Raw genomic sequence first — 22,865 nt, 5'->3', positions numbered from 1 at the left:
AGCTGGAATTCAAGTTTTTTTTCTAGCCCTGAAACACTGTCATGGTCGTGATTTCTTTTGTTTAAACTTGATGAATTATTAAGAAGTTTGAGAGAAAGGTGAAAGTAATATACTGGAAACTTCAGATCTTACCTAATTGGTTGCAGTAACTATTAATAAGAGTGTACATAAATCAGCTAAATCTGATGTTATGTCTTGAAGTAATTGAATTGGAGGAATTTCCTGTTTCATTTCCCAACAGTGTAATGCTTGCTTTCAGCGTTGCAGCATTTAAGTTGGTAAGGAAATAAGGCAGATGGATTATTAATAATTGTATTAGTTTTCATTATGTTTTTCTTTTAGAGATGAGTGGACATTGATGTGGAAAAAAAGATTAAAATAATTAAGTCTACTGAGGAATGGTACAGCATTTTCCGCATTTTTCGGAAAGAGATCATCCTTCTTTCTAGAATTTTTGGTTGAATGCTTTGTATTTTGTAAAGTTGAACAATTTTCAGAATCTCCAGAAACTTCGAAAGTTCTTGAACTTTTGGGTATCACAAATTATAACGTAATTAATATTTATAGTTGTGTACAAACGTTTTTTTTTTGGTAACTTAACTTTTCTTTGCTGCAGGCAGTGACAAATTGAATAGTGTATCTACTAAGGAGACACAATTTCGACTGTCATTTACAATTTAGTGTGGGTATAGCTCATTTAGAATGCAACGAATAAAAGATTTCCACATCTGAGAATGGAGTGTGGTTTGTACATGATGTAATTTTAGTGCACATCTTCAACCCAAAGTAAACTGAAAACCTGAAACTCTTGCACTCTCATCCACTATTTTGGAAAGCGCACATCGAATAGGCCCTTTGCAGCAAAGCCACCACATGACCTACTTTTCATAAAATTATGGGCTGCAACTTTAGGAATGCAAGAAATGGAAAAAGCCGGTTGCAAATATCAAAATGGCCAAGATTGAGGCCCTGGCATTAGAGAATGAGATTTTATGACAGTTTATTTTTTAAAAAGCTAAGATGATTTGTATGGAAAAAGTTGCTGAAGAGCAAGACTGTGCTCTCCCGCAACATTTTCCACAGATATCCTCTAAATTTTCCAAAAATTCAATTGCAAACTGACATATAAACTTACTCTTTAATGCCAGGGGCCTCAACTTGGCCATTTTGGTATTCTTGATATGCTCTATCCACTTCTGGCATTGTTTACATTATAGCCCATAATGTATAATATTTTAAAGAACATTTTGGTTATATGACCCTAGCTGCAAAGGGCCTATCGAGCTTTTGTCATGTGTACAATCTGACCCTGCTCAAAGTTTTCTAGCCCGATCCTTGCAACGTCCAAATTGTTTGCTTTCACTCTCTTCTTTGACTAAGAGCTAGCGATATTGAACTGTCTGTGAACTGGGTGAAATCTTTTCTTGAGACCTCAATCTCAGGCACCTCTAATTGTTGAACTCTAGGGAACTCTTAGGATCTTGAAAAAGTTGTAAACGTTTTCTCTAAAAGATGCTGCAAATACTATTATTATTGAAAGAAAGAAAGAAAGAAACAAACACGAATTTGTCTCTAGTAGTTTTGGGTTCAAACAGCTAAATGTTTCGACCATTAATAGTTCATTTCTCTTTGGCAGAACACTTAAAATGCAAAAAAGAAACCAAAATATTGCTGAAAAATGCAAGACGTTCTGCTTGACGCACATTTTATTTCATTTTTTATATGAACATGTTACATACTACACCCGCTCTGAAAACAAACACTTTCCTAATCTTGGTTGTTACACAAAGCAGTTTGAGGAGAGAGACTGTTGTACAAGACAACCTAGCATAACAGTTGTAGCTACAAATAAGATTAGATTTCAAAGAAAAGGGACACTGTAAGAGGTGAGATCACATCTCCATGGCTTCTCCTGGCTGTGTTACTCTTGTCTCTGTTACTTCCATCACAATGGGTTTAACCTCTTTTGTCAGAACAGCTGTGGAGAAATGAAACAATTTTATTACACCACTTTGTTGTTGGTACCGCCTTCAATCCTGAAACCTATAAGTTTTATTTTATACGTAACTTTTGATATTAAAATTTCTACGTTGTACAAGGGAAAAAATACAGGAAACAGTAGTTCAAACAGTCAAATCAAAGCCATCAAGCAGTACCTTTGTGTGGTACTGCTTGTTACGACTTGACTGCGATGGAAAAGATGGTTCTTACTATCAAGTCTGCAGAGAAAACTCTGGTGTGTGAATATTTAGATGAAAGCAACTGCATAGTGCCACATATTCTATCATCAATTTATTGTACAGCTTTATTATGCCCCCTGTAACATAAAATCCTAGTTTGTGATCATTCAAATGAAGGGAAATAAATGTAACTTTAAACTAAGTTTGAATGAAACCCTTACAAGTGTGTCATGATCCAAATTAAAGCTGCTGAGTAGTACTTTACTGTGGTAAAGCTTCATTTTCAAGTATATTTGTAAAAAAATTTCTTACTTTTACAAACTTTGGCATTTGCATTGAACCCACCTGTTGCACCTCTCTTGTAGGAATACTTTCCCTGTCTCACCCCCTTCTCATTTGCCACATCATACGGCCTGAGGTATTGTCTTCCTTCTTTAGTAATCACACAAAGATCAACATTACTTCCAGAGCCCTATTGAACAACCAAAGGAACAGCAATCACTTTAATTTCCATAAAGCATGAGGTACACATTTCCCACTTTGACTTGTCAAGACAGGCTCCTTTATAACTTAGTGGAGTTTGGCTGATTTGGAAGTGAGAATCGTTGCTTACTAGGCTTACATGAAGCAAAGTGTACAAGTTAGATGCATCTATCACTGTGCTAGTTTTTGATGCATCCAGACAAAAAGGATTGTACAATCTTATTCCAAATAACCAGCATCAGTGTACAGTAACAAAGAACTAATAACATGAAATTGAAAAACACTGCACACAGTATGTGCACTTACCAAATCATTAAATATTCCTGCAGCAATTGCATCTCGTACCAGTTTTTTAGCATCCTCGAGCTAGAATAAGAGCATCAATTGTTATTAGAACATTGTACAACTTATAAATGCACCATGCACACCATAACAACATGTGTATAAAGAGATTTTACCTCCATGTCAGGCTTATATCTTGACTCAAACACTGACATGGCAGCCAAAGAACCAGAACCTAAAATTGAACAAAAGCGTGTTACCGGTATATGCGAACTTTGTGCATCTATATATATGTAATATGACCATTCAGTTTAATTCACTTTAGGTGACCAACCACCTTTCAAACCACAGTTTTCGCTGCCCGGCTGTATGTCTTTCAAGTGCAGTGTGTATCTACCAGTACTTACCCATTGTGACATAAGGCAGCTTGTCTGTACTGCCGTGTGGATAGACTGTATGCAGTGTTGGACCATTCAAGTCAACACCCCCCAGGACAAGTGCAGCACTGATGTATCCTTGATATCTATAGATTGGAAATAAAACAGGTACATGTGATTAAAAATGTTTTAACCAGACCATTAGTAGTCGGCTGATTTTGCCAACTTTTACTACAGCATCAGAAAAATAGCTCGTTAGAGTACAGGCACAGCTGGTCCCCACTAATTCAAACTTGCTTATTTCCATTTCCTCATTATTTTGAACTCAAAACCATTTCTATAGGATTTATTCTTCAGTCGTTTAATATCGGCTATTTCAAACTATTTATTGTTTCCACTGAGAGTTTGAGAAAGTGGGGTTAAGCTACATGTATACATTTGTAGCTGACCAAGGTCATTAAGAAGATGGTGATTCTTGCTGGCATCCATCTGCATATGACAACCCTACAAGAATGATTACATAAAGCTAAAAGGCACAATTTTATAGCATACAATACCTGAACAATAATTGTTTCAACATGCGTAATGCAGTCACAATTCTGGCCTGAAAAATATCAACATTAACTTATCAGTCCTTAACACTGCTACAAGGAACACACTAGAACTATTAGCTATCTTTCATAAGCTCAATATTCTCACTTATTTTTGCAAGACCAATCAAGACAATTTTTCTTTTCAAAATTAAGTTTAATCCTTGAATAAGTACACTGTACAGTATGTCACTGTGACAAGGTAATGTTGTACATATCACTAAACAACCCATTTAAATTGTACAAATTGCTTTTTGAAGAATTGAATCACGTACTGTATTTACCTGACGTCCAGTTGATAAGCTGTGCAACTGAATATGGGAAGAGATGAGATTTGTGACATACTCTGTGTCAGCAGCAGTACCAGCCCCACAGCAACTGAAATATAGATAATTATTTTCCATGCACACAATTTGCATATAATCTATATAATCATGAAATGTGTATCACACTGACAGGAGAAATAATGAACAACACTGAAAGATAACAGAGAAGTTGAAAATACTTACTAAATATTGGGAGCAATGTAATGTATCTTGGAGCAGTTTTTATCAGCAACAATGGTATCCTACCAAGTAACAAAAAACAAATTATATAAACAAACATGTACATGTACATGTAGCACTTATCATAATCAACACTCATAGAAGATACTAGAGTTTGAGTACAGTAGAGTTTGAGCTGGATTTAAAATAGCTGATAAATATTCTTCAGTGCTTGTTACCAGTGATGTCAAGCCTCCATTAGCTACAGTACATAGATTGGTAACCAACTAACCTCAGTTGCTCTTGTATCAGCTCCTAATATAACGCCATCCTAGAAAACAATAACAATCAATTAAACAGTTTTCATCACCCCACCCCTCCCCCCCCACCCTCCCGTCAATTAATAGTATGGCTCCTGTAATATTATATAACAAGCAACTTTGCCCATAGGAGAGAAAACGACACAATAAGTAACTCAGCCTGACTTTTCAACGAAATTTCTAAACACCCTCAATCCTTGATCACAACTTGACAGGTAAGCGGTTAAAGCAAAATCGCACGAGGCACTAGGCTATACAAAGATCGCAGTTTTGAGTTTGGTGTACGACAAGCACGGTGGCTCCGATTTTCCAGTCACAATAAATTTTCCTATACGGCAAATATATATATATAAAAAGATACGGTATTCTACTCCTCTAAAGGAAACGTTTCACAACGGTAAAATCTAACCTTGAATACAATTCCCGCAATCGTTGTGCCGGTCTTCCTTGCTGTGGGCAACTTAGCGCCCATTTTCTCCAGGATGGCATTTCTACAGAACGATCAAAAACTTTCCATCAATGAAACGTCATTACAGGAACATAAGAATTGTCTGCTACCTTTACCTTTTACAGTTTTCAAACGAAAATCCACCGCAATGTTCTTGAGCCACGGTGCCACCAATAGCCGCCATGTTGAAAAATTTTGTGGAGTCATCCTTAGTGTGCATGTGCTGACAGTAAACACCGCTGACATCCGGAAGACTCTCTCTGACCCAGCCTCTCTCCGTTGTCAAGATGGCGGAACACTTCGAATGTTTGTCTTCTTTCCAAGTTCTGGACTCTATTCCCGTCGAAAAATACCGTTCCAAACGAACAGGAATCAACTTTTGTTTTGCTAAAGTTCCTGGCCCGCTGGTAAATGGTTTTCTTTGTCTCGGTAAGTGCTAAACAGCATCATTTGTCAAGTGTTACAAATCGATCTAAAACTTTCTGCGGAAATTTTGAAGGACAGGTGATGTTAAGAAGCTATTTTAATTGAGAAACAGGCAACAATATTTACCATGTTTCTGTCGAGTCATAGAAACGCGAGTGCAAGTTTGGGATAATGAGAAATGCTATAGGAGCTCGAGCCGACAGGCGAGTGTTTCCACACTTTTTTCGAGTTTGCTAATCTTTTTTTTCTATCTTCCTTTTCTTGTCATATTTTAGTTAACAGCCCCCGAAAAATAACAAACAACGTGACAACAACAACTTTTCTGTGTTGCTATCGAGTTATAGAAACTTAACACGATTTTGTTGCCAATCAGCGCGCATATAGATTTAATTTTCTTTAGGCTGTTTTCTAATTATAATCTGTTGCGCACTTAGCTACTGAGGCTCACGACGATGATGGCTTGCCACACACTCTGGAACACCTGGTATTCATGGGAAGCGAAAATTATCCTTACAAGGTGAAATATGCAAATAATTTTCAAGTCATTTCTGCACATCTTTAAATACACAGTTCTTACTAGCTTCTCAAGTGCCCCCAGATTTCCCAGGTGCATAACATCTTGCAGCCAAAAGCATGAATCCATTGTTTTAAATAACATAATTATGATAACATACATGTATGATTTGGGTACTAAAAATTTTAACAAGATGTGGCTATGGAAACAAAAATGGCATTATAACATGTGGCTATTTGTTTGATAGCATTGTCATGGCATCAAATGAAAAGAATTGTAGCAGATCTATATGAGTATGCACTGAATAATGCTGGAAACCGACTTGAACATAACTAATGAACCACAATGAATGTGTTCAATGTGGTATTTTAATGCTATTCAGGGTCTCCTAGACTTACTAGCCAACAGATGCTTGGCTCAAGGAACCAACGCATGGACAGCAACAGACCACACAGCTTACACCATGGAAACAGCAGGTAGTGAGGGTTTCCTAAACCTTCTGCCAATCTACCTGGATCATGTGCTGTATCCAACTATAACGGTAGGGATTTTAAGTTGTTCTGGTAGATTTATCTTCATGATAGACCGTTAAATATAATGTGGCATCATTAAACTGATGTCTAGGAGTTTCCCCGTAAGATTTTGGAGATTTAACCTGGAGATCCAGTACACTGATGATCAGCTCTACATGTTACCTGTACTACCAAAATATATTCATATAGGTTTGCTGTATACAGATGTCTGCAGAACTAATTTTCTTCTCACTTGGGAAGAATTAAGCATGTTAACAGAGACTTACTTCCTTTTTCTAAGGTCAGCTGGAAATGGTGTGCACAACTGTTTTTTTGCCATGTTCATCTTCTTTTGTAGGAATCAGCATACATAACAGAGGTTCACCATGTGAATGGAGAGGGTGAAGATGCAGGTGTGGTTTACTGTGAGATGCAAGGAAGGGAGAACATGGAGAGGAGTAGAACATATTTGAACTTCACTCGAGAAATGTACCCTGGACACTGTGGTTATAAGGTAACTGAGTTTGATCTGTATGTTTACAGCATGGATGTGGTTACCTTATTAGTTGAGATACGTACATGTACAAGTAGGGCAGGGTTGTCAAAACTTGCCGACTGCGATCTCTGCTGATATCTCCTGGGCTATTCCTCTGATTCTTTAGTAAGACATGATGACAAAACTGTGCTACAGTATATCCCCCAACAATCAAGCCACCCACTTCAAAATTTTGTGACAACATGAACCATGCAGGTGCTCAACATGCAAACTACTTATAATAATAAACAACTCTAAGCTTTGTTAAAATTGCTGTGTCAAATACATGTTTATAGTGAACATTATTTTAGGATGAAAATGTAGATTCTTAACCAAAATGAACTTCACAAGGAGAATGAAACAACTACACTCTGCATCAGGCTTTCAGCAAGGATTTGAAAAGTGGGCATCAAAAATGTGCTAAAGGGTCTACTCTAAATGACCAGTAGTTCATAAATTATCTATAAGACAACATGTGAAAAAAAAGGATTATTAAGCAATTTTCTTTAAAAAGTGGGTGTCCACAGAATGCCTGGACACCCATCTGGCTAAAAGCCTGCATTGCAGGTAAAGTACATGTACTGTAGTATAAAAACATGTTGATTAACATGGTGTACAGCTTCACCATGGGTATATACATTGTACATGTCTAACAAATTTATGCCTGGTACCAGGCATAAATTTGTCAGACATGTAGTGACACAAAATGTTTATGTAAATAAAATCTGCAACTTCATATTAAGCAAGTGGCACAGTATGCTTGATTTGTACAAAACAATTAAGTTGCAGAGTTGTTACAAGTTTGTCACATTCTATAACATAGCTGAATCCTTTTTTCTGACTTTTCCCAAAGTCTGAGACTGGAGGAATCATGGAAAATTTACGTTCAACTTGCAGTCACACTAAGGTATGGCATTCATACAAAATATTGTGATACAAATGTACCTGAGGTATCTAATTAAACTTTGTTTTTATTTCCTTTGATGGCAACCTAAACATTAGTGCTTAGTGAAACATGGAAAGTTCATTTCAATGCAGTTGCCGACAGGAACTCATGTTAAAAAAAAACTCAAACTACTTTTTGTCTTTTTACCCTGAGACATCCACTGACAATAAAGGTATTGATAGCCTGTACATGTAAGTAAATCCCAGCTATTGGCTTCAGGTTTTTTTCTTGTTTTGTATCATTGAAAGAACTAAAATAGAGTGGTTTTCAATTGAGTATCATAAAACCAAAATTAAACTTGTCTAGTCACTCTGGCATTCATGAAAGACACAGACAATCTAGCAAACCTTCATGTATTGATCAAAGCTCAACAGTGCAAATTCAGGTACATGTAGCTGATGCAAATTGTGGGAAAACATGTGAGAACAGGCCATAATTGGGTTTTGTTTTACTTCTACTAGGATGACAGAGTGACACAAGTTTTTTATTAAGCAAATCGTATAGCATATTAATGCAACGCCAAAACAGATGCAAATTACTTGTAATAAATTTGAACCTTCAGAACTAAGTGAAAATTGTTCTATAAAACACACCATTTGCACCCCTTGTAGATTGACCAATCAGAAGTTATTGACTGACATGTGTATTGTGCAATATTCTCTAGGTGTGCAACTACCATCAACAGTTTTATCGACCAGAAAACCTCTGTGTGATCATTACCGGACAGATTGATCCCAAGCAAGTGTTTGAAACTGTGAAGCCCTTTGAGGATAAAATTCTTTCCAAGGCAAGCAAACTGTTTCAATTCAGTGTTATTTTTAATTACTTGTTCAGCTCAGGGGTCTTCAGTGAATGTATTTTTAAGTGACTATCTAACCTGGGGTCAAAGGATGTATTAGCAGTTTACTTGGCTGAAAAATAAATGTGTCTTACTTTGGCTTTAATAAAAAACATATTAAACTTACAGGTGGCTGTTTGCCTTTTTTTGTACTTGTTCTGTCTGTGTTTCTTTATTATTCTTTGAATTTATGTCATGTTATATTATTCTATAACTATGTTTTCTTATCCTTTTTTACATCGTGCACTTTTTAACTAAGGTTTTTTTTAAACTAAATTTAGATCAGCTAAAACAATCACAAAGAAATACCTCAGATCGGTGCAAACATCAATTACAATTTATGTGTCTGAGTGTTTAAATAGAAAACAGGTATCATTATTAATAATTAATTGTAATATAATTATAAATTCTGTACAAATCTTGTATTTTGATCTAACATGTAGAAAAGACTACCTTCTTATGAAAGACCATGGCAAACTACTGTTCCACCACTCACTAATGCTGTTGACAAAGTTATCAAATTCCCAACTGAAGATGAAGAATCTGGATCCATCCTGATGGGCTTCCGAGGACCCTCTTGTAGGGATCATTACAGTATTTCCACCCTATCTGTCATACTAGACTACCTTACAGACACATCTATAGCTCCTCTACAGCGTGAACTGGTGGAAATTCCAGATCCATTTTGCAGTGACATTTCCTGCGACGTCATGGAATTCCTAGAAAGTGCTCTCCTCATCAAAGCTGAAAATGTTCCCTTTGAAAAGCTTTCTGCAGCAAAGGAAAAAGTAAAGGAGGTTTTGGGAAACCTGGCTAATGGTAAAGAAGCCATTGATATGAATCGCCTTGGTGTAGTAATTCATCGTAAAATCCTAGATTCAAAAAACAGATTTGAAAATTATCCGCATGACACCTTTGCCGATGCTATAGTGGGCGACTTCTTGTACTCGGCCAAGCCAGAGGATCTTCAAGCAAGACTGAGCACGATTCAAGATCTGGAAAAGCTTCGACATGAGCCAGTGAACTACTGGCTGGCTTTTCTGAAGAAGTACTTCATTTCAACGCCAAGTGTTGTGGTTAGTGATAAAAATAAAATTTTCAAAAAAGAACATGTGATCAGAAAGAAATTATCAAAGTTTCTTTTGATTGCATGTTCTTTTTTTTAGCTGCTTGCTGTAAACTGTGAGATAATTAAATTCTGGATTGACTTGTTGATAGTTCACATAGTGATGTTTTTCTGTCTTTCTTGTTTACGGGTACGTATATTTAAACTGAAAAAGATATTGTCTGTATTTAAATATTGATTTTACAAAATATTAGTTTCCCGTGAGACCACTTACAATAATTGTGCATTTTTGCAAGTAAAACCCATAACATTGTAAATAACTAGGAATACCTACATGTGTTTCTCAGGGCCATAAATATGTATACATGTAATAATTATGGCATGTTCATTCTGTCACTTGCCAGAAAATTAATGCGTTCTTCATAAATGTGTTTTAAATAATGGCTTCATGAATACAAGATGTGATTGATAACTGTTAATTAAAATGACTTGGTTGTCATAGATCACAGGGGAACCAAGTGCAAATCTGATGACAGAGATGTCAGAAACTGAAAAGAAGCGAGTAGCAGAACAGCGAGAATTGCTAGGCGAAGAGGGATTAAATTGCAAACGGCAGCGACTGGAAAAGGCAACAGAAGATAATGAGGTGATTATTAAATTAATAGGCTATTTTACAGTTAAGTGCTTGGTTACCTGGCCTGTAACTGCAAGCGAGGCTGGAGGCGACCTTGCTTTGATACAGACCTCTATGTTTTTCTCATTTAAATGCCAACTAGTTAGCATAAAACCAACTTGATTTACACAACAAAAGCAGTGAGGTCTGTATGAAAACAAGGTCACCTGCAGCTTTGTTGCCATTCAAAGGCCAGGTCACCAAGCAGACATCTGTAAAATAGTTTATTGTAAGAGTCATGGGCTTTTAGACAGTTCTAATCTGACAGCCACTGATCTAATATCCTTGGCTACAAACCCAATTTCTGTGTTTTTTAATTCTGATGTGAAAAAAAGGTCTTTGTTAATTAACATTTTACCAATGTTGTAATGATCAGGTAGCTCCACCACCAGAGATAGTCACCAGTCTCCCTGTGCCATCAACCTCCAGTATCAGTTTTCATCCAATCAAGATGTTCAGTAACAGGCGGCAAGATGGCTGCAGCCATACTGAACCTGAAGCAGAAAAGTTTCCTGTGGCAGAGATACCGTACTCATTCCAGCTAGACCATGTATCAACATTGTTTGCGAAAGTAAGTTAACGTTGGTGTGCAATTCCGAGTACACAATGCAATTAAGAGTAACTTCAAGCAACTTTAAAGGGTTGCCAAAAGTCAGGATATGGTCAGAGAAAAATAAACAAAATGTTCAAGGTCAGGAAAAAGTCAGATAATTTTATTTTGAGTTAGGGAAAATTGACATAATTTAGTACAGTTGATTTTTATACAGAGCATCTAAGAGTTGGTAAGTTAACCAAATGTCAGTGTTTTTGGTTCAAATACAGAGATGTGATACACTTTTGAAAAGCTGTGATTTACATGTAAGAAAACAGTGTATGGTTTGGAGGGACACCCAAACAAGTGTGTGCTTAAGACACGTTTCTGCTCAATGGGAGCCCTCCATTAGCAAATGTTCAACTGTAGTTGGTTGCATCCTATGTTTCTTTGTAGCTGTCTGTTATACTGGACACAGCGGCTGTACCAGAAGAACTCAAGCCTTATCTGAGCTTGTACCTTGAAGTGCTGTTTGAGTCTCCTATATTGAGAGACGGAGGTATGGCGAGGTGTACATAGTAACCCTTAGTAACCTGTAGCGCTTTGTGGATAGATCCCAAATAGATCGCAAACAGATTCCTTGTATTTGTAGCCAATGTGAAGCCTGAAATGTCAGTCATCCCCCGCCCTCAGCTTAATGGCCGGGAGATTAGGCTGAGGGCAGGACATGACTGACATTTCAGGCTAGCCAGTGTGTAACTGCCCCTCGTACACCTACAGTACCGGTCAAAGGGATTGCAGCATTACACGCGCGTAAAGCGCGTGTACTACACGCATATTACACGCACTGTCCACGCACCTTACACGCAAATACATGAAAATGCGTGTAAATACATGCAGTAGATGTGATATTGCATGTAAAATTACTCGCAGTCGCTCAACTGGAACTCATTAAGTGCGGGTAGTGAGAACGAAATATTAAAAGTGCGTGAAATGAAAACAAAACATTTACCGAGTAACATTTACCGTACTGGACTGCACTGCGATACAGTTTAGTTTTTCGCCTTCTTGCTTCTGGTCATCAAACGTTTCCCGTAGAATCGACCAGTTTCCTTAAACCGACTTACCGCTTTCTCGCTTTCCAGTAAAAGTATTTTTTCCGTTGTAGTTTCAACAAGCGGCGCCAGCGACAGGCAGGCGTGCTAGGATTCACTGAGTTGACAGAACATAAACATATAATGTCGCTTTCAATTTTAAATTACAGCAATCAGTGTACTTTAAGTCAATTCGAAGATTCATTAGAAATACTTCGTACTCCGAAGCATTCGGAGTTTACCGGTGTTCAAAAGCTTTTCCCGTTGTGTTTTTTTCTTTCCGTGAGAAACAACAAGGGCGCCAGCGACTCCCGAATTGAGGCCTGACGGACAACAAATAACAGTAAAACACAATATTTCACCTGAGATTTTAAGTTAAACATCAGTTGTCCTTCTTTAAGTTTAAAGAGCCTTTGAAGATTCGTCGTTTAATATATAGTACTCAGAGGCAAAGAAACAACCGAGGGACCTTGGGGCGAGTGGTGGGGGTCGGAAATCGCCTTTATAACCGGGAAATCTGGAGTAAAATGATCGGTAAATCAATGCCTTCCGTAATCAACGTGCAATCCATTATGGTACTTTCCCAACACTTCTTGAAATTCGGCTCGCTATGTAAGCACTTTTAGTGTACATAAAACTTTTGTAGAAATGTTCAGTTTGGTAGAATTTAAGGATACCTGTATGTGAATTGCAGGTCTTATTCCGTATGAACAAGTGGTAGCAGAATTGGCAGCTGACACTCTTGATCAGGCGTCTTGTCTTGGACTCCGGGGAAGAAGATTTATGCCAGAAGAATTTCCGCAACTGGCCTGTGTTTCACTCAAGGTTGGCCTTTCATAAAACTTGTATACAGACTAGATCTTTCGATACCTTCTTGTGGTGTTGCGGTAATCAGTGACGTGAACCAAAAGATTGAAAAACATCCTACTCGCGAGCGCATTGATCGCGAGTTGAAAAAAGTGATCTTTCGCGGCCAAGTGACACTGATTTTTCATTCTAATTCGCCCGTGAAGTTTCAATGGTATATTTTTCTACGGTCTGCTCTCTTGTAAATACCACAGAAACGTTTTGATGAAAACACTTGATTCACTCGTAGCTACATCGTCATCATCGTCACCACCACCGCCGCCGCCGCCGCCACCGCCACCACCACCACCACCACCACCACCACCACCACCACCACCGCCACCACCACCACCACCACCCCCACCACCACCATCAACAACAACAACACCCTTTATATGATAAATGTGATATATAATCTTGTCACATGATATATGGGTAAACGCAAAGTGGAGTTCCTACTTTGCGTTTGAATCGAGGTTGCTTTGAAATCTAACAACAACTGATTTCTACAACGTAAACAAACTTTGACCTTTACTTTCAACTTTAATTTTGTTGCCGTTTCAAACTCTAAAATCGCATGATGTGCTCCCCTCAAGTACTTGGCCAAGAAATGAAACGAATTTTTGAAAATGTTTAACACTCCTGTTTTTCTACATTTCAAAGCTTGAAGTCGAGAAGTATGAGAAGGGAATCTGCTGGCTTCATGAACTGCTGTACAAGACTCAATTCACCAAAGAAAGGCTGGAGATTGTCGGCAAAAAGATGATGAACGATGTTGCGAGGTGAGAATAGAATTAAATGAACCTCTCTACAACGCCCGCCTTGGAGATAGGGGAAAGTGGCCGTTAGTGGAGGTTCGACCGTATTTATTTTGTTTTATTCTCGCGCATGTCCGTGGCAAACTATTGTGTTGAGTTTAGTGTTAGTTGTTTATCTTATCAATTATATTCTTATTTGATTTGTGAACAGTATGAAGCGTGAGGGAAGAACTGTGACTAAAACGCTCATCAGAGACATCGCTTTTACTAAAGGTGAAATATTCCTCTTTGAATGAAGCAAATAAGGCATTCGTTCTTGCCTTGTTCGTACCACTGTCATTCTAGCATTTTCCTCTTTATAAAAACTATGACATTTCCTATAGATAGGCAATACCATTTATATTTCGTTGTCAAGTTAGCGGTTTCATCTAGAAATCACTACTTATCTTAACCATACATGTGTAAGTAAAACCTATTGAGAGCTCTGGTTATGGCCATGTCCACTGTGTGGTAGCTAATCACAAAGAGTATGATACAGGATTGGTATGTTACTGTGCGTATGCATTTAGAAGCAGCATTTTCAAAAGTCAGTAGTTAGTCGAAAACAAGACGCAGCAAAATATTTCGGTCCAAGTTACGCATACGTTACACGCCGGGGATGCTAACCACAAAAAATTAATATTCCTAAGTTAGCGTTTGAAAAAGTCCCCTTTCTCCCCAAGTCTTAGATGTTTTACGGCAAAACAGTAAGGTTGCGTTTTCAGTTATACTTTCGAAAAGTGTCCGCTTTTGATGTGAACGGTCATGATTTGGAAACCAAATTTCTGGTGAAGTCGCGTCGAATACAATGTACACATGTACCGTTTTCAGTGTGGACGGGCTCTTAAAATGAAACGATTAAACGATTTGTCTTTTCCATAAAGCAACCTCTGTAAGCATCATACATTTGCGCTCGTTTTCATTAGTTTACTTGATATTTTGTGCGTGGTTTTGTTTTTCAGAGAGCAATATGTTTTCAGCTAATATGGTGCGACAGTACAGTTTTCTAAACCAGTTGATGACCGATCTGGAAAATGACCCATCTAAGGTTTGTAAACGGGTTACGGTTGAACCTCTATCAAGCGGCCACCCCTTATTAAGCGGCCAGTTATCAAAGTCCCGAAATTATTGTCAGTAAAATACTGCAAATAAAACCGCTATTAACCGGCCACCTTTTGGTCGTCCCGATGAGGGTTTTTCTATTGTCTTTACCCCTATTAAACGGCCACCCAAAATTTAAAAACTTTTAATTGGAAAAGGCGATGGCAGATAAGAGTGCGAAATAGAAGGTGACGAGTGATAAAAACATTCAAAACATGTTTATCATGATTGTCTTGAAGTGATTCCTTGTTCACTAAGAAATTAACCCGATGGTACACCAACCTCTATTAAGCGGCCAACCCCTTTTAAGTGGCCACTTCCCATTTCCCCGAGGGTGACCGCTTAATAGGGGTTCGACTGTATCTGTAACGTATCAAGGTCAGAAAATGATGGCTCGAAAAAAATATTTTATATACAGTATGTATGCAGTGTTCAAAGTGCACCCAGTTTATCCCTGCATTGAAATGGTGTGATACATTAACACCCAACTTCGCATACGATAGTCAGAAATTTATAGTGCGCAACCTCCCTGTAGAAAATGAAATGGCTATATATAGTTAAAACCCTAAAAATCCCTTTGCCGCTGAAAATAACAATGCACAAATGTTGCCTTTCTATTGCTTTGCTCACTCATCTTTTGGTTTCTTTCTCAGGTTATAGATAAAGTCGAGAAGCTTCGTTCAGTATTGACGCAGCCTTCAAACTTGCGTGTGCACGTGGCGGCGGATGTCAATAGACTGCCAGCTAATCCGCATGCTCTGTGGAAAACACAGCTTTTACCCAACACTTCAGCTGCAATCCCCACCAAGTATGGCTTCATTTATATTAGTAGACTTTATTATGCCAGCATAAAATGATGACAGTTCCACTATATATCTCCTGGATTGGTTTTGAAAGTAAATTACGCTGTCGAATTTACAGAGTAGCATTGCTGCTAATTTGTTCGAGCTGCGAACCCTAATAAAAAAATACGAGCTTTCTTTTAAGTATCTGATCTTGTGTATTGCTATAATGTGAAGGCGATTATCTCTCCTGAACATCCGTACACTCGATACGCCGTTGCAGCCAGACCAGAGTTGTTGTGTTTGCCTCACTACTCCATGAGTGGAAATGATTACCGACCAATTGTTCAATAAACTTGACACAATATTCGTGACTAAGTTTAAATTTGCTCTATTATATCGCAGCAGAGAGGAAGAAACGCCATGACTGATGAAAGAAAAGAAATATCGACCAAAAAGAAAAACATGTGTGACAAATGAAAATGACAAAATTTTACCAGACTAGGAATTATAAAGTTTTTAACATCCTGTCACAAAATCATGTTTGGTAAACTGCAGTCCACTTCCATCCTTGTAATCCTGTACTTCCTCAAAAGACTTGTTCTAGTTTGCTCCGGTGGGGGGGGGGGGGGGGGTGTACTTTAGGAATTTCTGGGTGGGGATGTGCCGTTAGGACCCTGGAACCCTTAGCCTATACCAGAGCTAGTTCAGCTGAATTTTGCTACCCTATACTAGAGCAAACTCCCCAAATCCCCCATCTATCGACACTATTGCGGCTGATTTGCGTAAATTTAAACTTGCCGATTTGATTTTTGTATATTTTTGAGAGGCAATTCCTGGTTTCCTTTATCTAGATAAAATCTTCAACCAACCAGTCAGTTTTGGGAAAAATGATACCCTATTCTAGACCCAAACACTCTGATTTATATAACTTATCCTAGAGTAAACTGCTTGAAAACCATACCCTTCACAGCGGCACTTACCTATATAGCCCATATATGGCAGCGCCCCCCCCCCCCCCCACCCTCCCGGAAGTTTGCTCTGTAGAATCTTTTTATCCAGTTTATTTGTATACTTGGTGACTAGATTTGTCGTTAAATCATTAGCTGGGACACTGACCCATTAACACTACTTCGCTTCTGCAAGAGGTTCACCATTCACTTTGAAAACTCTGTTGCAGCATCCCATCTGTCAAAAAATCCAGCGCTTTTCTGTCTAAGAATCCTTTCCATGGCAAGATCGTCGGAGTTGGTTCGGTGGAATCGTCGTTTCTCTTCCAAACTACTCGGTGTATCGACAGTTTTGATCATCCTGACCTCGCTCCCATAATGGTGTTCTTGGAATGTCTTACCACACTGGAGGTGAGTTGTCCAGGGTCTCCCGGTTGTTCACCCATTCACGACCAGTGCTGGCGGGGGAAGGTGGGGGGTGGGGGGGGGGGAAGCTTCAGGGTCAACCTTATCAGTAGAGTAGTCAATTGATGTGTCAGTGTAAAATGGCCTTAACACATAAACATGGACTCGTCTCGAGTTTTCCATCATTTCGGAAAATAACAGTTCTAACAAAATCTTATTCCCGAAAAATACTCTTCTGTGAGATATCCTCCTGGTGTTGCTATCAGTACCACGGTCGTATTTTAATACTTTCCCAGAAGATATTAAAAAAGGCATTATGAACCGATAACTTAAACAGTACCCGCAAAAACCCTAAAGAACTTACAGAAAAAAATCCGACGAAGTGGGGATACCCTCAAACTGAACCTCTCGCCTGAAGATGTTGTTTAGAAGTTGCAGTTTTTTTTTCCCTGGACAAGTTGACATTTTCCCCGCTTTTTGCATTAGATTCTCTTAAAATCAATTTGTCTTGTCTTACATTGTCTTCCAGGGCCCAATATGGCGTCAAGTAAGAGGTCTGGGACTGTCCTATGGCTACGGGTATGTATCCTGCGTAGAAAAAAACTTACTTAGTGAATTTAAAGTAAGCGGAAACAGGGTGAGGCTCTTCTCACTTGGAATTGAAATCGTACTTACACAGCACAACCGAAACCAAGTGTGTTTTCCCGTACATGTGATTTCCCGCTCCTAGCACTGCCGGGCTGCAAGTTTTGGTTTCGAGTTCTGAATGATTCATTGCAACTGTTGTGATTGGCTAGCTTATCCTGACTTTTTTCCGCGCTTGCCAATTGCAAGCGCGTTTTCCCGCGCCTTGCAACCGTTACACGTGTTTTCTTCATGACACGACCAGCTATGTAGTTTTATCGTGGTGTGGTCTGGTGAAATTTAAGACCCCGTTAAACCCTGCCGGTTTAAAACCGGTTTTCTTTGAAACTGTTCGTAGAATGCGGGCTTATCCAGAGAATGGACTTCTTTACCTATATCTCATCAAGTCAACTCATTTGGTGAAGGCTTACAAGAAAACTCAGGAGATTGTTGTAAGTGTAAAGAAGTATGGTTACAATGTATCAGTTAATAATCGCCCTCAGCGAACTAGAATGCAAAAAGGATTCTTTTAAAACCTCTGAACTAAGCCCTTGTATGGTTTGATAAGCTTACCCTTTAGCTACAAATACTGTATTACCCACACGAGGTAAAGAAATGGACTTTTATCTTAGTGAACTAAAAATATGGAAATAGGAACTTAAATAATACTTCAAACCACCAGGCTTTTGAAGAAGGAGCGTGTCCGAATTATTTCACTGCAATAAAATGAGAAGGAAGGCGCGTAGCTCTCGTGATCTCAGCGACAAACGTAATAATGGGTGTGTGTGTTATTTTCAGGATGGTTATCTGTCAGGTGCAATGGCGTTTGATGCTGGTGATTTGGAATCTGCCATCAGCAGTGTGATATTTGAAATTATTGAGCGAGAAAAAAGCGTGTCCTCCGCAGCATCCCAGGTAAACGGTGAAAGTTCTATTTATTGTTTATTATTTTAATTACTTTGACTTTCCACTTGTAAAGAGTTAATGCAATTTTTCTTTGTCAGTGTGTCTGTTTGTTTATTTGATTTTTTTTACTTGAAAGAGCAAATACCTTGACAGCCGCCAAAATCGTGTATAAACTGCTTTTGTTTTCATTTCAGAGTTTGATGTCCCAATTTAGAGACGTAGGTCCTGACTATAACAGGTGTGTATTTCACGTAACAGCTTTTTTGCTCCGTGGAAATTCGTTACGTACATAAATTGCGCTTGAGAAGCTTGAAGTGATTGGAAAAGCGTGCTGTAAAGCCCTAGCCAAACGAACTCTCAAGAAGACGTATCTGTTTGGCCAGGCTGTGCGTTGACTTACGATGACTTGCGCTCACTTCTTTGGTCGAGATCAAATTTGCGCGCAAGTCGACGCAAGTTTTTCGCCGCTTGGCCACCCAGCCCAAGTCAACGCAAGTTGAGAGGCGTCCATTAGCCTGTTATTGGCCAATGAAATACACATACAGGATATGTCTGAATTAAAATGGGTTTTTTGGCAACTTGCGTGTACTAGCGAGGAAGTCTCTACGCAATTCCGCTTTGCAGCTGCTTGCGCCCACTTGCGAGTCCGTTTGGCCATGGCTTAACATTTCGTTTTGGCCAGGACTTTTCTTTACGACCGGTTTCTACTTTGTGGTAAGGAGTCTGTTTCCACTGTATGACACCTTGACCTTTTCCCGGCTGCAGGATACAAACCCTGTACCATTCTATTTCTTTTTGTAGCTTGACTGTAAACATTACGTTGATAACTGTTGTTTTTATCATCTCGCAGAACTTTGTTGAGCAAGATTTCTCAAGTCTCTTTGTCTGACCTGATCAGAGTGGCGAAAACGTACGTTGCGCCGTTGTTTGATCCGGCGCAGTCCTCCTGTGCCATCTGTTGTCATCCGTCCAAAGTGGACGAGATAAAAGACGAATTTAGCAGGTGGGTAGAAATGCCTAAAGGCATTGCTAAACAGAGACGAGGTCATCAGATATTTACACAACAAACAGTCCTCTTTAATCTCGCTGATAATGATCCCGAGCGAGAGGAAAAATTTGCAGAAATAAGTCCGGGAAATCTTTCTAAAAAGTAAAGTTCACATATGAGGAATTTTTTTAACTTTGGTGTTGCCTCGCCTGTTGCCTCGTAAATGTACGGTTGTTTCTTATACGCCGGTCATTTTTAGAGCTATTAACATAAAAGATCAAATAATAACAGCACAGCCGGCTGGGAATTTACCTCGTTAGTTCGGCCGTCGGTGTTATATGGGCGTTTTTCAATCGCTTAAAGATGGATCGCGGACGGTTTGTGCCATCGTGATGAGATACACGTACTCTGTGAAAGATCTTAACTTTGAATGCTTAGTGCCGGAATGTGTTTTAACTTGGAGAGACCTTTTGGAGGTAGAATTATATCATTTTATTTTATTTTTTTTTTGTTTTTAATTTCTATTTTCAGTATCAACAAGCCACTTAGTGTGGTCAAATCTTTGGAAGAGGAGTTCACTTGGACTACTTAGAGAACTGTTCTTCCCAATTACATGCACGCACTTGACACGCACGGATCACAGAACGCACGTAACACTCACTGGTTTGTCTGGTGAAGATTGAAAACGAAAAAGAATGTATCTGTCGTGTGGCGCAGAAAGCACCGTTCGCAAGCACCACTGGACATTTCGCAATTATCCCACAAGCACCGCACGAAATATCTGAACTTGAAGCGCAGATCCTAGTACAGTGGAACCCAGTTAATCCGGTCCTCAACAGGCCACAAAAATCTGGCCGTATTAACGGGGTAACCGTATTCAAGGGGTTCTTTAAATAATAAAATGACTGACTGAGCTTTATTTTGGGCCAGAATAAAGTGGCAGTAGTATCGAGGTAGCCGTATTAATGAGTGAGAAGGGGCGGGGGGTCCACTGTTGTTATTTTTTTTTCCCGAGTGATATTTCATGTCTAGTCTTGGTTTGTAGACCAAACCGAGACTAATTGATGATTCTTGAGTAGAAATACCATACCAAATCGACATTGTTCAAACTAGAAACAAGATACAAATGTATGAGATGCTGGACGTTGATATTAACTTACTGAAACCAGATACTTATACCTGGAAAAGTTCCTTAAACTCCTAAAACCTAAACAAATTAAACCTGCGTAACTGGCGGGATTTAGCCCACGGACTGCTTTGTTTCAGCGGCGGAGTGGTAGGTAGTCAAGTTGAGATCCCTCCTGCTCTAATTCTTGAGTTTCCTTGTTGAATTTCCCGTTCGCCAGTGAACAGACATTTCGGATTGGTTGATGGAGGCACATCAGTCCAATATTGGAGACCCATGAGAATACTTGTATAATGAGTGACGGTGGATGTCGCGCTCTCCCCGCACGCGAAAATTCCTTGCCGGCTTGAGCCTCTAGCGCGCACGGTGCCGCCGCCGAAACAAAGGACTCCCGCGCCAAAACCTGCCAACAATGCAACGGCAAACCTAGTACAAGAAACGTTTGAAGTTGTCCTTCAGTAGCATTTCGGGATATTTACACTCATTGTCCTTATCATTGGCGTCACCTACACCACTTTTATATCACGAAATATTGAATATTTTCTTTCATTCCCTGATGATGCCGTAGAACGGCGAAAGCTTGGAATTAAAATGCAGTAGCTCAAGGCCTCAATTGAATCAATATATCTACCTAGTACAAGAGTTTACAAATCTAGCACAATGTAAATTCTAAGTACAGTCCGGTACAAAGTGAACTTTTTTAAAATAACGTCTTTATTGGGTTCGTAACAAAATGGACAGAACTGTCCGTCACTGTGGAAGAGTCCGTAAGGTTAGGTTCGACCGTATACTATTCAACAACAGAAATCAGAACAGAAATTAAGTTTCTTGCATTTTGTCGTATGTAACGCTAACAGGCTCAATGCAATTACATGTACTCGGATTAACCTTTGTCTTTTATATACTGCAAGTATCAGCTGGTACTCTACTGCGACTATCTGCATAAACCCATAAGGATACTGTATCGTGTCTCATTCTTTCTCAACACAAATTAGACTAAACAGAAATTTCAAAAGCCACGGCAATAAGTCAAAGAACTCTGTCTTCCTTAGTTCTTTTTAAAACTCATACCGCCGTACAAGTAGCGTAAGGTCTCTACGTCAAATCTAGAATAGTGCTTACATGAACACAACTACAGCACAATAAACGCAAATTACGAACGAAAAATTGTCCTAAATGTAAGAAGGATTCTAACACGCTGTTCCGTGTGCGGTCAAAAGAAGAGTTATCTGATACAGAAACATCAGATGACTCTGGAATACATTTGCGATGTCAGTATTTCAGCAAATTCAAACCGTCAAGGCGTCATTGATGAGTTTTCTCGCAGCTTTGACAGAATTGCCATCAGTATTACCGGCTAAACGGTCAAAATTGGAAGACGAACAAAACAAAACGAAAAGCTAACAAATGAATATGAACATCCTCGGAGACCCAGGGGCTGCTAGTCGGGACGATGCGATGTTTTCGGGCGAAAGTTTACTTCAAGAGCTTGTCTGCCCTTGAAGCAAACTTTCGCCCGAAAATATTGCTCGCCCGAAAACATCGCATCGTCCCGACTAGCAGCCCCTGGTCTCCGAGGATGAATGAATAATAGCTTGGAGAAAAGCGGGAATGTCAATGGACTTACCCGAAGGACGGACATTGGTTCTCCGGCGATGACTAACACTAAAAAAGACTAAATTAACATTCATCTTATCTACGAGAAATGGTTTCCCAAAATCAGAATACCTTTTTTGTATAATCCACCAAATATTTTCGCTCGTGTGCAATTGGTCTTAACGCGTCACGTGACTGAATATGGCCCAGCTAAAACTGGGGAATATCCGTGTGATATTCTCCAATTTTCAAAACCGCGCGTGTTGCAAAAAATATTCGAAGGTTAATAAACACAATAGCCTTCACTTGAAGCGAAATATGGTCGGATATTTGTCCTTGGACATTATCTTTTCCTCAAAGCTCACAGTTTTCCTCGAGCTAAGCTCTCGGAAAACTTCGGTAGCTCTCGGAAAAACTGTTCGCTTCTCGGAACAGATTTTCGC

General features: G+C 39.1%; 2 protein-coding genes across 2 annotated transcripts; one reads left to right on the top strand and one right to left on the bottom strand.

Annotated features, from left to right (window-relative positions):
• Positions 1–1,688: 1,688 nt before the first annotated feature.
• Positions 1,689–5,411, bottom strand: LOC110053396 (proteasome subunit beta type-7-like). The gene is made up of 11 exons (XM_020759617.2): positions 5,282–5,411; positions 5,127–5,208; positions 4,690–4,728; positions 4,422–4,480; positions 4,197–4,290; positions 3,880–3,926; positions 3,353–3,468; positions 3,122–3,180; positions 2,970–3,029; positions 2,526–2,652; positions 1,689–1,978 (listed from the first exon to the last, which is right to left on the bottom strand). Exons 1-11 carry the CDS (start codon positions 5,383–5,385, stop codon positions 1,893–1,895), a joined length of 873 nt encoding a protein of 290 aa, XP_020615276.1. The 5' UTR covers positions 5,386–5,411; the 3' UTR covers positions 1,689–1,892.
• A 5-nt stretch (positions 5,412–5,416) lies between these two features.
• On the top strand, positions 5,417–21,993 carry LOC110053383 (uncharacterized protein C05D11.1-like). The gene is made up of 22 exons (XM_089274585.1): positions 5,417–5,594; positions 6,026–6,108; positions 6,488–6,646; positions 6,976–7,131; positions 8,006–8,059; positions 8,763–8,885; positions 9,380–10,012; positions 10,505–10,648; positions 11,052–11,246; positions 11,664–11,766; positions 12,996–13,126; positions 13,811–13,929; positions 14,117–14,178; positions 14,907–14,992; positions 15,699–15,853; positions 17,008–17,188; positions 17,712–17,761; positions 18,165–18,258; positions 18,605–18,721; positions 18,907–18,950; positions 19,563–19,715; positions 20,232–21,993. Exons 1-22 carry the CDS (start codon positions 5,453–5,455, stop codon positions 20,290–20,292), a joined length of 3,045 nt encoding a protein of 1,014 aa, XP_089130711.1. The 5' UTR covers positions 5,417–5,452; the 3' UTR covers positions 20,293–21,993.
• Positions 21,994–22,865: the final 872 nt, after the last annotated feature.

The sequence above is a fragment of the Orbicella faveolata genome, unplaced genomic scaffold (genome assembly GCF_042242905.1).
Source record: "Orbicella faveolata isolate gen_17 unplaced genomic scaffold, um_ofav_v1 contig_36, whole genome shotgun sequence".
NCBI lineage: Eukaryota > Metazoa > Cnidaria > Anthozoa > Scleractinia > Merulinidae > Orbicella > Orbicella faveolata.
Note: the sequence above shows the minus strand (reverse complement) of the source record. Positions and strands in the feature narration are given on the sequence as shown.